Here is a 14,093-nt window from a genome sequence, read left to right as displayed (position 1 = left end):
TCTGAAGTGGAGAGAAGCATTCAAACGAGAAAAGGCTTTGTCTTCTAGTCTTTCTCTGCTGTGTGACTGGATAAAAAACACAAATATTTCTCCAAATCTGTTGCTCAAGTAAAACCACCAGCTTTTGCATATGTCTTTATCAGGTCAGAATTGGTAATGCCATTGGATGATGGGTTTTGGTTTGCTGTGGCAGGGGCTTTTAGAGGTGGACCATATGATCTCCGACCGTGAACCCAGGGTGAAGCTCAGTCCTTGAAAGAGCCCAGAGGCAAGTGCTGGGTGAGGATCCAATTGCCTTTGACGGCCATAAAACATTCCCCATGGTGTTATTACTTGGAATGCATGGGCGTACCATGACTTAAAACTGCACGGGGTAAATTACTGTTCTTGATTTGATGCGGTCTGAATACCTATAAGCTGGATGCAGCGTGAGAACTGATTTTCTGATCTCTTGGAAGCCATCTGATTGAACAGGACAGCCCGAGTGATCACCAGAAATCAGCTAATCAAAGGTATATCAGTGTGAGAGCCAAAACACAGAAATGCCAAGCATATGTTTGGAGCAGCAGCTAGGTTTCCATTCAAATGAAGTGCAATTTTTTTCACAAAATTTCAAGAAAATCTGGAAAAGAAAATGCAAATGAATGCAAAATATCCCAATTGGTGCATATATATAGGTTATAATTTGGAGTGCCAAATTGAAGGGATCCTTCTGATAAAAAAACAGATATTTCTCTTGTAACAGGCAATTACGTATTCTTTTCTTTATCATCAAAAGGTATCTAATGTAAGCAGAAAGACATTGTGATATACCTGCACCAAGAAGCATTAATGCAGCTTGCTGAACGCAGATTTTCAAAACCAGTTAGAGCAAGAGACAATGAGAAGTTTGAAGCAGGTTAGCTAAATTAAAAGCCAGTTCTGCACAATGTTTGCCTAGCAATGACAAATTGATTTTCAAAACTCAACAATTCCAGCACCCCAATCCAAGTCTTGTTCAGCCTAACACAAACTGTCATTATATGGACAACCGCATTCTAGTTTCCATAACACATAAATGCCAAACCAAACTTTAGCTGTTTAAAGTCACTCTTTTGGCCCTTTATACAACAGCCAACATGCCAGAGCTTGAAAATATATTACCCGTGATGCTCACATATGAAAGGCTAGTGCTTTTTGACAGTACCAACACTTCCAGCATATTAGACCAGCCTGACTCTGTCTCTTCCTGCTGGTGTCACAGCAGCTCCTGATAGAGTAGGGGACTGAAGTCCAGGTATTATTAAAAGTATTAAAGGTGCACAAAACGTTGTGCAACAAAGCAAACACAAGGTGTTAGAAAGAGAACTTAACACACTGCTACAAGTGTGAAAGCATCCAGTTTTCTAGTATCCAATGTTATTTTGTTCCATGAAAAATAGTTGCACCTAGGAAGTGTCAAATAGAAAACTGATTACAGCAGCCCGAAGCTTCTCAGTTCTCTACATTTTAGACTTAACAGAGAGTGGTGATAAATGTCTCATAATGATGCATCGAAAACAACTGTATCAGTTGTCAGGGATGATGATAAACTTGCTAACAAAATAAGTAATATTAGTCTTGATAGATGCAAGCTAAAACCATAGCAACTAAATGTAATGAAACACATCAACAAACTAACAAAAAAAGGTAGGGGCGTCTCTGCACATGAGCTGACATGGAGCTCAGAAACAAAACAAAAATCCATGATTTACAACTTTATAAACTCACAAGACAAAATGCCCAGAGCTAGTCAAAACAGTAAGTACACAAGTAACACAACTTAGTTCCTTGCAATTTCAACATAAAGTAAGGATATGGGGGGGTGGGGGGGTTTGTTGTTTGAGAACATTAGCATACTGTGGATTACAGTAAATCAACAATGAAAGAAGGCAACGCAAGCAGACACTGTGCTGCTGTCATATCCTTTTATAGCCATCTTTCATCCCATGGTTGTTCATCTGGGGCAGAACCTGGAGTGTTTCAACAACAGTTCTGTTTAGTGTGTGTTGGGACAGTCCTGAGGGGAGCTGTGGTGTGCCCCTTTGAGTACAATGTGTGGTCTGCGGGCGTGTCTGTGTATGACTGTGACTAATGCATGGCTACATGTACAACACAGTGTGCCACTTTTTGGTTTGTTATGCAGGAACAGTGCGCATGTGTTTTTGTGAATATGAATCAGTGTGCATGAGTAATGCATGCATGCACAGACCATGGTAAAAGAGAGTTCCTCAGTGACATTAATACGACAAAATGTGAGGACGATATTCAGTCGTGCAGCAGTGCTCATTAGCGAGGCCAAACAAACAGGACCGGGGCTTTGGCCCACACAAAGACCACTTTGTGAGCTCCCTCGTGCCACAAGTGTAGCAGCACACGCAGAGTTCAAGGCAACGGAAATGAAAGGTTAAAAAAGAGCTGAGAGTGGAGTAGAATGAGAAAGGGGGATGGTTTAACTGAACATCCGCATTAGTGAAGGATGTTCTGTATGCAGGGATACAACAGAATGGGACGCACAGAAGATTGTCAGGCTTATTCATGTTATAATTTCTATCAACTTTTGTTAAAAAGGTGCGTTGGCAAAATGAATTAAAAACTTAAAATATTGGTCTGATTCAAACAAGGTGAGAAAAAATAAAAGACATTAATCCTCTTGGAGAACCTATGAAAAAATAAAAAACTTGGTGCCTACCTCAAGGTCATCCAGTGATCGTGCCAGACTGAGACGCTTGGCAGAGCGGCGTTTAGAGGCACGGACGACACCCATACCCCAAAACCTGGAGCCCTGTTAGAATAGAGAGACGCATGAGCAAAGACACAGAGACCAGTGCTACTGACAGCATAATCAGCACCCTTATCCTTGTATTATCTGTATTTCATGCTGGGTACCAGTTTTGTATACCACTGTGTGAATTAATACACTGTCAGTCAACAAAACTTGGGTCCATGTTACTGTAATTCAATTAAAATATATTTGATTACATTAAGTTTTATTGTCAGTATTGGTCTTGAGATTGTATCTTGCTAAGAGTAAAATTTTAAAATGCTAAGCATTTTTTTCATACTAGTGCATCACTCACATGTTTTCATCAACTTAAAATTTCAAAAAGTAAAATGAAAACACAAAAAAATGATCATGTGAAGTGACTTTGAGTTTCGTCAGCTGAGGTCTCAAAATGTCAGATTTTCTATAAATTTGACAGATTTCCCTGCCAAAGCTTCTGCACGTGCATATAATGGGGGTCATGACACAGTCCTCTTTGACAGTGGCCACATAAAGTTAACCTGAATGACTATAACCCTGATTCAAAAGTACAGAAACAGAAGCACGAATTTCACAGTCTGTCAAAACCATCATAAGAGAAGACAGAGCCATGGCTTTGTGCCTATCACTTCAGAAAAGATAATGCAGTTTAACCAGCCACCCCTGTCTTATGATTGGAAAGGCTGTGTCTAATGTTTGAATGAGAGTTCAAGAATTGCAGATAATTACTGCTGCATGGCATGGGCTCTACCCTGTAATTTGCCCGGCTTCCTGCACACAACTGTTGTCTTTCTGATCTAATGCAAGCTGGGGGACAAAGACACAAAACACTTCTGACTATAAACACAGCAAAATGTTTGCTTAAATAAGGTTGAAAGCACCAACAACTACAGTAAGTGGAAGTTCAAAATTTCTGAACTTTATCCAACACGCATAACCTATAATTCCTGGACTTTTGATTTGTAGCCATTTACCAAATACACGTTCACATTCATGCTAACTAACTGCTGGGAATAATTAATTCAGACACACAATACTGCAAAACCGCTGATTCACTGATTTCTTGAAGGACGCTCATTTCCAGGACTACATGGATACACAGGGCCATCTTGTGGGCAATGAGGACAGTAGCATTAAAAAAAAAAAAAAACAGTTTCCTTCTCCTCACACATTTATCACAATGACATCATTGACTTACAACAGGTGCTTTCTGAGTTCAATTCACACTCAGCACCAATTGACTGTTGAAATAGTGGTATTGTATTTCATTTTAGGTGCCACCACAAACAGGCTTACTAACACCCCCTCAGTGTCTGGAAACCCTACTCCATGTGACCATTTAATACTTCCTGTGTCGCCGTGTTAAACATGAATGAAGTACAGAAACAGATGCTCTAGTCTCAGTATAACTGTGCTTACAATGGAACTATTTAACTGTGTGCAAGGATTTCTCATTAGCACATGGCCACAAAATTGCAACAATACTGTATAGACATAAGCAAAGACAAGGATATATCTAAAAAATGTTACTCACAAATCAAGTTTTAAGGAGAGGCAAATAGCCAAGAGGAAAAAGTTTTTACCTATAATCAGAACATTCACAAATCGAAAGCACAGCTAAGATGTCTAAGAGTGTCTGCTGCTATATTTTCAATTATTTTTTTCTTCATTGTGTTGCAAATCAGTAAAACACCATTGACCAAACAGCTGATGTTCATTTAAACCCTTCCATATGGTCAAGATAAACCTGAGGAGTCACCAGATAAGATGGACATGATGCACTGAATGCGTATTTTGTCAGAACCCCCTAATCTTCCTCTTTGTTGTAACAAATTATTGGATTTTTTTTTTACCTCATCACTTTAGGCTTTTAAAAATAAAATAAAAAAAACACTTGGTAACAGTAATAAGTAGCCATCACCATCGCTTTGCTTTAGTAAGTTGCTTACTAAGACCACAGATCACCTGTGTGACCTGAACATCCTGATTAACTTAGTCTCTCAGCCACAGAGCAAAGAGAGCATCTACCTCTGTGAGAAATGTGCTGCAGATTTCAGTTTTAAAATGCGAAAATTAAAAATACTCACATTTTTGGTACTCCCATCTTTCCGCTGTTTGTCTCTCTGTTCAAGGAACCTTTTGGTCCATTCCTCTCTGGGAGGGAGCATCATGACCTCTGTTGACCGGTACCTGTCTGAGGGGATCTGGCTCATGGGGGGAGGCAGGTTGCTCAGGCTAACGCTGGAGGACAAATTGTTGTTGGACGTCACCTGAGGCTCAGGATCGCTACTCAGGGCTTTTGGCCACTTCGGCTTTGAGAACCACCTTTGACTCCCTCTGAAAGAATCTCCGAATAAGTTTGTTATTTTATCCAAAGGCAGAGGTGGTGGTGGGGGCTTAAACTGGAACTCGAGTCTGGGTGGGGGACCTCCATAAAAACTAGTAAGACAATCAGGGCCAGGTAGTGACTCTGAAAGGGAATGTATGCTGGCGCTGTTTTCTGGATTAAGTTTTTGACCATTCTTGGAAAGGTTTATTTGGGTGAGGTCTTTACTCAGAGGATAATCCCATGGACAGCTGGGGAGGTGGGCCCCAGGGTGGTTTTGGATTGCAGAAGGGAAATCCCTGTCCGCTCTCTCCTCAGGGGGGGATGCATTTCCAATTCCACTGTCCCCATTGCTGCTGGCGCTGCCTTGTTTGCCAGTGCTGCCGTTCTCGTTGGCTTGCTGCTGAGCCTCCATGTCCAATTTTGCCCGAAGCCTCTCCACAGCCTCCCCCATGTCACTATACAGGACTGTAACAAAGTGAAGAACATCTGGGGGAGTCTGAGGGAATTCCAGGCAGCCCAAGGCATCTGGATCTGGAGTGCAGTCAAAGCCAAAGCGTCCAGCAATGCCTATGTGGTCCTCATGGTTTCCCAACTCTGGGTCGATGAAGAAAACATGGCAGGAAGCCCGTAGAGGACCATCCTCAGGTACACGGCCATTAATTATATGTGCAGTAGTGACCAGGCAAAAAAAACGTGGGTCCTCAGCACACACAGCTCCTAAAACCAGGTTCTCAGCAGGAAAGGCTGCCAAAACAGCTCCTGTGTCGTCACAAAGTCTGACGCAGTCAAACATGATCTTCATCATCACCAGGGTATGGGTATCCTGCTCTGTTCCCAACTGTCGAATTCGCTCCCGAATGGCTTTTAAACAGTCCTCCTCTGATTCCGTAGTGTGTAAAATCAGCTCTGTGGAGCTCAGGTAGCCCACCACCAAGGTCATGTTTAAAACACTCCAGTCTGGATTAGCTTCTTCTGTGTCTGTAAACACAGAGTCAGTGTCCTCCGCTCTAGACGTTTCCTCCTTTGGCTGCTCAGCTAAAGAGTTCCAGTGTTGTGACCACTGAGACATATCAGGCTCTGACACTGGCCTCTGTTTAGTGGTTACAGCATGACTTGATTTAAAGGAGGAATTGCTTGAATCATGCGAGATTGTGCGGAGAACACCTGCTTTTTGGAAAATACCACTTTTCTGGCCTATCCCAAACTTTGCATCGTTAAGGATGGGGTTCCCCATGATTCGACCTTCAGCATGTACCACCATCCGCAAGGGTCCTTTGCAGCTGCCAATCAACTGCACCACAGTCTCATGCAAGGCCGTGGACACGTCAGTTCCATTGATGGCCATGATGTGATCCCCCTGTTTGAGTCCCACCAGGTCAGCAGGGCTTCCCTCCAGGATGCCACTCAACAGACACGGCCTCTGTCCAGAAATAGTGAAGCCATATCCTGCCCGACCACGGATGACCTCCACACCCCTGAGCTCACCGATTGTATTTAAATCCAGACGCCTCCTTGCGCCCTCGGGCTGTCCCTGTATCCTCATCTTTGTTGTCGGTTGCTGTGAGATCCAGTGTGTGGGAACTGAAACACTTGCAGGTTGCCAACACTATTGTGTTGTTGTCATCCTACAGTTACAGTGGGCAAAAACAGGGAGAAACAAAATTGAAAAGTAGTTTGTTGCATGGTAATTCAGTTGCTCATCAGCTTTCAAGGAGACAGGTTTTGGCGAAACACTACTCTGAAGCATCATACTAGGGCTCCAACACTCATTTTCATTACTGATTAATCTGCCAAACTCCTTGTAAATTCAAAATTTGTTTGGTCTTGTCAAAATAGTGAAAAACATCTATCTGCCATTATCACAGCCAACAGGATTTGTAAACAACAAAGATATCTAATTTACAGCCAACTAAATAGATCAGGAAATCAGTTTTGAGAGGCAATTTTGCTATAAATTATAACTATATTTTTATTAATGAATAAATCATCAAAATTGTTGCTGAATAATTTTCCATTAATTAGACAGTATATTAATCATATGAAGCTATTCTCTCATACTTGAACAACATATAGTTTTCCTTGGGACCATTTGTTAACGGAATTAAAACACAGACAAACAAAATAAGAGCCAGGGTGTTTTTTAACTCTAACTAAAGCAATTTATAAGCCTAGTAAAACGCTGCTATCAATCTTATTTTAGCAATTATCTGTCAGGGGTAACACACACACAGCTTTTATGTCCTGACACAGCTTGCAAATTACCCACATCCACCCCTCCACCCACTCCCCCAAAACAGAGTGCCAGCTGGCTCACCATTCACCAACAACACTTCAAATGACAACCAGACTCTTTGGTTTCGGTCAACCACTGTTTTTAAATCTTCCATCATCCAACTCACCACGTAAATTCAACATTTAAACACCGGAAACACCTGACGAATCCGGTAGGATTTTGTTTAGCTTTTTCTATCATGTTATAAAAAAGTTAGTTCGATGTTACGCTCGTGCATAAATCCGCAAATATCACCACAGCGAGGCTGTTTGAGGACTAACTCTTGAAATTACCTTTTCCAGGGGTGAAAAGTTCCACAAAAAGCTCCCACCGTATTTACATTCACGCTGCTAAAAGTCTGAAAGTTTACATTTTTCTATTTTTTCCCATTTTTTAAATGACTCCAAGCGACATTTCCTGCCGTGATTCACTAGTCCATATGGCAACGCGCGAGAGCACCACCCTCCATTCACTCACTCGCGGAGGTTACAAAGCGTCTTTCATTGTAACCATGACAGCGTAACGTCTCTGGAACACGTGACGAGCCATTCTGGCCAATCACAACGCCTGTCACGTTCAATATTCAAACGAGTGGAGTGACGCTATTGGCTGGTATTGACGGCGGTTGACTGTCTATATTTTGCGCTAAAGTAAATCAAATTTAAAAGCCTAGTTTTTTAAATAAGCAGCGCCGCTTAAATACAGAAACACTAGGACTGAAACCACATTGTAAGGTCTGTAGTAATCCGCAAGCGTCTCACAAAGGAGCACGTTAAATTCTAAAACGCACAACACACCCGAAGGTGATAAGTTCTCAATATAATTGAAATACATGTATATGAGTTATAGTCTCACCTGTTTGGTTTTGTTATTACTGCAGTATCCCTCAAACACTTTGCATGTAGGTCGGCCCCTGTCTCTTTCACTCAGGAGCAGAAGCACTTTACTGCATGGTCTGTAAACAATAGCCTTCTGGTCAAAGGGCTGCAACGGTTACACACACTGTCACATGGTTTTATTACACATGTGCAACCCACCTTTGCTGAAAGGAGGGAATAATGATACCACAATATAACAATATGTTAATACAGATAAACAGCCTCATGCTATTTCCCATCCGTACATTTTTTTTTTTTTTTTTTTTTGGCAACGTCAAATTAACAGGTAGCAATAGGTATACATCTTGAACAAACACTATTGCATTTTCATTTTCGTGAAGCAGTGACTTCTATGGAGTTGGTGCAGTGTGATGAAACTAACTTAATCCCCAGTTTCTCCAAATCCTCTTAAAATAGGCTGAAAGGCAAAGACCTCAAGAGTTTGGCTCTATCAGGCCATACCTTCTGTGTATTTTGCATTTCAATAATAACCCTGCAGTATCAATGAAAGACAAGAAATGATTGTAGACTGTGTGTTGTTTTATTCAGCAGAAATGCAAATAAGAACACATTAAGAAGACATGTTTACATATTAAGGTATTGAAATCACAAGGGGGAGCACTGTCTTTATGTTTCTGTCACAAAGTTTTCTTTAATATCTAATTCTATTAGCACAATGCCCAAAGTTTAGACACTGTATACATTATTTGTTTGTCCTCGCAGTCCACAGTCGGGCAGAGAGACAGTCTGTGTGGTCACAGTGACATACAATCCAAACTGGCTGGATATGAACAGGAGAAAGAGTTAATGGACTCTTCAGATTTTTGTTTATTGCATCTATATGAGGTTCACCTTGAATAGTTATGTCAGCTAAAAGCAGGAAATGTGCCCTCACGTGTACTGCTGTTGAGCACAAAAAGGTCCTGTCTAAGGGCTGCAGTTTGTATGGGTTAGGAAGTCATTCGCTAACAGTTTCTTTCCTTTCGCTTCAATAACAGCAGGGATTATTGCCTCAAATCCTGCTTTATGATGCTACAAATTCCCCTGTTTTGGCACCAAACCTTCCCAACTTGTAATTATCTTGGCACAGGGAAAGAAAGTAGTGACAAGATAAGTCTGTTTTTGCAAGGCTGTTGTTCCCACAGTGATTTTAATAGGGTACTTGACAAATTATTAAGCAAGAGGATCTGATGTAATTATCCTAACAATGAAAACTCAGATTGGAGCCTGATTTGCAGCAGATGCCAAAGCGCCAGCATATGTCACTATGATTATTAACATGGTCATCTTCCATTAATTGCATTCAGGCTGATGATCATAACAGCATGTTTTTGTACCTCTCTGTACGAGTGATGTACTTTGACATATGCAACGATAAACCTGAACAATGTTCAAAGTTAAACTGAAACCCATAATAAATATGCTTTTATATCTTTGCTTCAGCGAGGCTATACGTGAGGCAAGACCATGTTCTCTCCCAGACAACCACAACCCCTCACACTTCATGGCTTCCCAGGATCTTTGACTCCACTCTGACCCCATGATGCTGATGTGGTGGAGGGAGGCTGGATCATCTTCTCCATAAGGTTCATCATACGGTCCTGCAGCTGCAAACACTGGACCTGGAGGAGGTTCTGTTGGTGCACGGCTCGACGGACCTCCCTGCACATCTCCTCTATGGCCCGGCTCGACCTCTTTTGTTGCTGCAACATGGCCTGCATCACCCGTAGTTTCTTTTTCTTTATGGACAAGTGCTTGTTAGCTTGCCTTTTCCTGGCTGAAGTGGGGTGAGAGCTGGAGAACAGAGGATGGACCTTTTAGAACAGGCAGTGTCTTATGATAAGAGATCAGTCTGCAATTTGTTAACGACTCTCTCCCAAAGCCAGAAATCATACAACTAAAGTCCCTGAAGTATTTTAAAAGGAATGAGAAATACTGAATAAAACCAAACCAGTCAACTACACAGCTAAAACAATAGCTAAAGTGAAGAAAAGCCTTGGCTAAAGCTAAATGTACATTTTACCTGTGTATATAATGTATATAATCAAAGAAAACAGTGTGTGAACACCACACCAAACACTAAACAACACCGCTGACACAAGAGAGCCAGATTCAGCTTAGCCTGTGCTAAAGCTAAATCTACTTCATTTGTTCTACTGACTGTTTCCTGTCATTAAAATATATCAGTTTTGATTAACTAACATCCCAATAACAGCTTTTTATCCCACACAAATAAGGCAGCAGCTAAATCCAGTCATAGACAATAAAAACAGCTAAACTAGTCCTGCTAAAACGTTAACTAGCCTAGCTTAGCTGTGTAGCAGCAACTGCCATCTGAGCTTTTGACTGGGATTCATGATTTGCTGCGGTTAATTTACTTTTAAATCACATATTAATGAAATTATGAATAATTATATTCAGTTCAAGGACATTATGAACAAATGGTAGATGAAAAGCTTAGAGAAGTATACATCACATTATAAAACTTGTGTTTTCTTGTCATATTTTTGTTGTAAAATACACACGACACATACAACATGAAACACAGGTAGCAACAGCACGCCAGAGCAATGCCTTGTAGGGCCAGTATGTCAGCCTATTGAAAAGGAACAATCAATTCAAACAATATGAATACAAAGGTCAGTTTATCAACCTGGCATTACCTTTATCAGTCACACACACATACACACATACACACATAACGTGTCTTGAAGTTCCGGTTACCTGGAGCCCTGCGTGTGTTCACTGTCAGAGCTCAAAGAGTCCAGCTCTTGTTTTATCTCCATCTCATCTGAGGAGCCTGTGTACTCTGGCAGGAATCCCATCATCCCCTCCTCCGACAGGGGCACCAGGTTGTCTGTAGACTGGGAGGAAGTGGAGGGGCCTGCGGTGGAGGCCTGGAACTCCAAAGAGTTCACCCGCCCGTTCTCCAGCGGCTTGGAGAGGATCTTCTCGATGGGTTTATAATAAGGCCAGTCCGGTGTCTCCCCATTATCACTCACTGTGGATTTCAGTCGCCTGTGAGATCAAAAATAGACAGTTCAAGTCATGCAACAGCTGGAGTTTGTGGTCATAACTCTGATTACACATTTGAATCTGATGCACTTGCCTGTACTGAAAAGACATGTTGGTGATTTTCATCTTGATCTCCTCTTTGAAACGCTGCTCCCCAGTCAGCTGGAAAAACCTCTGGGACATCTTCTCGTAAACCTTTGCGTTCCTCTTGCTCATTTTCAGTTCGTTGTGGTGTTCCTCCCACACGTACAGGAGGGCTTTCATTTCGCCATCGGTCCAGTTCGGGGCCCGCCTGTGTTTCTCACTGTGGCCTGACATTAGGTAGCTGAAACCCTCCTCTGTTGCCATTTTTGAAATGGTTCTCTTGGCCTGTGCAGGCTGTGCTTGCAGAAATAAGATCTTTAGAGGTTGAATTTGAAAGTCTTTTACTGTCTAAGAGCTGTGTTGAAGCTGCAGTGAGGGACTGATACATGCAAGAAGGCACACACACCGTCCTGCCTGTGCCCTTCCCCCTATAGCCTAGCTGAAAGAGGACTCAAAATGGGGCCTAAGGCAGGAGAGGAATCCGGTTAAAAGCTTTTAGTGGTGTGTGATGTCACCGTGACATCAAGTTGCCCTGGCAACAGTGAGGGAGGCCCTTCATTTTCCCTCCCTCTCCTCTAACCACTCCCATCTGCTCCCCTTTCTCCTCCATGCTTGCTCCACTGGCAGCACAAAAAGCTTTTAGCTGAAAGGCGGCAGTGTGAGAGCGTGTGATTGCTGACAGTTTTGAAATATGAGCCTCTGGGGAGGGGGAAAAAAAGGAGAGCCGAGACCACGGGTATGCGTTTCCCTGGCAACAAGGCATTGGATTTGGTAGTCAGCCAACACACTGCTCCATTTAAAAGCTTTTAATAATAGACAAGTCAGTTTGAGACGGGGAGAGGGAGGATTTGCTTCATGTAGAAGAGAAGAAAACACTTCCAGCATGCAGTTTAGACCTAAAAGGCGAACGAAAGCGTTTCACTGAAAATCTATCAAATGCTTTAGGTGGAAATAACAGAGGCGAGACTTCAGACAAAACGGCAACATGTAGCGATCAACCATCGGCACCCCTGCTATGGAATACAAAAGGCTGACGGCTGTAATCAGCTTTCTATTCATAGCTGTGGGTCGTAGACAATGGACCCCTGCAGGAAGGATTTCTCTGATCAGTCGGAGACCCCTCCCCCGCTCAGGTCTCAGCAAGGGGAGGATCTCCCTCTACCCCCATCTCCTAATCTACCATTTTATGTGCATTCTTTTTCCTTGTCTCGTGCTCCCTCTCCCTCTCCCTCCCTCTCTGCTCTCATCTTTCTTTCAGGAATATTTGTCCACCAAAACCACCTTCATTCACACAGAAACAGAGAGTAAAACCCCTTCCCTGCAGCATTTTGCCTCCTGCTTTGTCTCTTCATGTTTACTTACGATGCCTGGAAAAGGGCAGGAATGCATTAATACAAGTCATCCACCCTCACTTCGTCTTTATTTGTGCCACTAGTTGCTGTCAGTCCGGCTTAACTCAGTTCTGGCCTGATTAGACCCTTAACCCATCTGCTGCTCAGTAACCTGACAGGCGGCCGGTGCATTTTTATACCACAAATTGGCAGCTTTGCTCAATCCATCACATCTGTCACTTAAGACAAATGTTAAGCTCCTCCGTTGCAGAACTGGAGCAGCAAATGAAAGTTGATGTTAAGGGGATTTTTGTTTTTTGGTTTCTTTTTCCACAGTTGCCTCTAGTGTGCTGTTGAAAGAGTGAGGAAATGTGATTGTGCCTGAGAGTAAAGTGTTAATTTTGCAGGGCTGGGGAAGCTTCTTTTGGATTGAACAGAGGAGGTGTTTTTCTTCTCCTTACTTCACAATCACAGCCAGTCGCTAACTCTATATATAACTCAATATCGTGAGTGAATCCTCTTGTTGGGGTCCACTATAATTGTGATTAATTATCTCCGTCCATTTTTTCATTCGTTAAAGTAGAAGTAATCCAGACTCCTAATCCAAGAGGCAGACTAATCTAGAGATAAACTGGTCATGCGCCACTAGATGTCTAGAAGTAGAAGTCAGTAATGTGGGATATCTATAAAAATCTAGCTACACTGTTTTATCCAGGTCTGTTTTCCAGGAACCTTTCATATATTTCTAATTTCATCATGTTCATAATAGAAGAACATGTCAAAATTAGATTCACACAATAGATTTCAAATAATCTAACCAATATTTGTAGGATCAAGATGTGCTATCATCTTATAAAGTAAGCACTTTTTGAGTAAATTTAAACTACCTGCTGTTAGTTCAAACAAAGAACAAGGTGTGTTGTTGTTTTGTCATTATAGGTGATGGTGTGACGATCTACTGTATTAAAAGTCATTTTTATCCATTTTTACATGAAATGTTTAACACAATCAAGTGCACAACAAGTGAACTGGTATGAAAACTTCCTGCAACCGCTGTGCATTTTAGTATTCACATATTACAATAGCCAAGAAGATTTAGTATGCATGCATTTATCTAAACAAAACTGCACAAGCTATTGTTGCCAGTTATTAGTCTGTAGTTATTGCTGTAGATATACAATAGGCTATCTCAAGTGCAGTTAGTGGAAAGACTTAATTTAATAGTCTCACTTCACTTCATGTGTTTGCACATACACACACACACACATAAAATAAAGGAGATCTGTTATCTCTCTGAACCTTAGAAAAACGTTTAATGCAAATTTGTGCACATAAAACACATACATACAGTACAGTGCATACATAAAGTATCATAAAGTATAAATGCTTTTAATGTTGGCCT

At 41.7% G+C, this 14,093-nt stretch overlaps 2 protein-coding genes across 2 annotated transcripts in view; both read right to left on the bottom strand.

The window, feature by feature from the left end:
• The window catches only part of rgs12a (regulator of G protein signaling 12a), a 37,514-nt gene extending 30,860 nt beyond the window's left edge, over positions 1-6,654 (bottom strand). The window contains exons 1-2 of the mRNA XM_041965324.1: positions 4,870-6,654; positions 2,711-2,803 (exon numbers count right to left, since the gene is read on the bottom strand). Coding sequence (XP_041821258.1) covers positions 2,711-2,803; positions 4,870-6,654 — 1,878 coding nt within the window. The remainder of the gene's footprint in view (positions 1-2,710; positions 2,804-4,869) is intronic.
• Positions 6,655-8,878: 2,224 nt separating this feature from the next.
• msantd1 (Myb/SANT-like DNA-binding domain containing 1) lies at positions 8,879-11,783 on the bottom strand. Its single transcript, XM_041965469.1, has 3 exons — positions 11,371-11,783; positions 10,986-11,279; positions 8,879-10,055 (listed from the first exon to the last, which is right to left on the bottom strand). Exons 1-3 carry the CDS (start codon positions 11,622-11,624, stop codon positions 9,764-9,766), a joined length of 840 nt encoding a protein of 279 aa, XP_041821403.1. The 5' UTR covers positions 11,625-11,783; the 3' UTR covers positions 8,879-9,763.
• Between the last annotated feature and the right edge of the window lie 2,310 nt (positions 11,784-14,093).

Source organism: Chelmon rostratus, chromosome 23, assembly GCF_017976325.1.
Source record: "Chelmon rostratus isolate fCheRos1 chromosome 23, fCheRos1.pri, whole genome shotgun sequence".
Taxonomy (NCBI): Eukaryota; Metazoa; Chordata; class Actinopteri; order Chaetodontiformes; family Chaetodontidae; genus Chelmon; species Chelmon rostratus.
The sequence above is the reverse complement of the archived record's forward strand: the minus strand, read 5'-3'. Positions and strand labels throughout refer to the sequence as shown.

Excerpts from the sequence above, each read along its gene's own strand:
- msantd1 (XM_041965469.1), bottom strand. The coding sequence starts at position 11,624 with ATGGCAACAGAGGAGGGTTTCAGCTACCTAATGTCAGGCCACAGTGAG. Across the intron at positions 11,280-11,370 it reads AACATGTCTTTTCAGTACAG|GCGACTGAAATCCACAGTGA; the intron begins GCAAGTGCATCA and ends TTGATCTCACAG. Across the intron at positions 10,056-10,985 it reads GAACACACGCAGGGCTCCAG|CTCTCACCCCACTTCAGCCA; the intron begins GTAACCGGAACT and ends TCTGTTCTCCAG.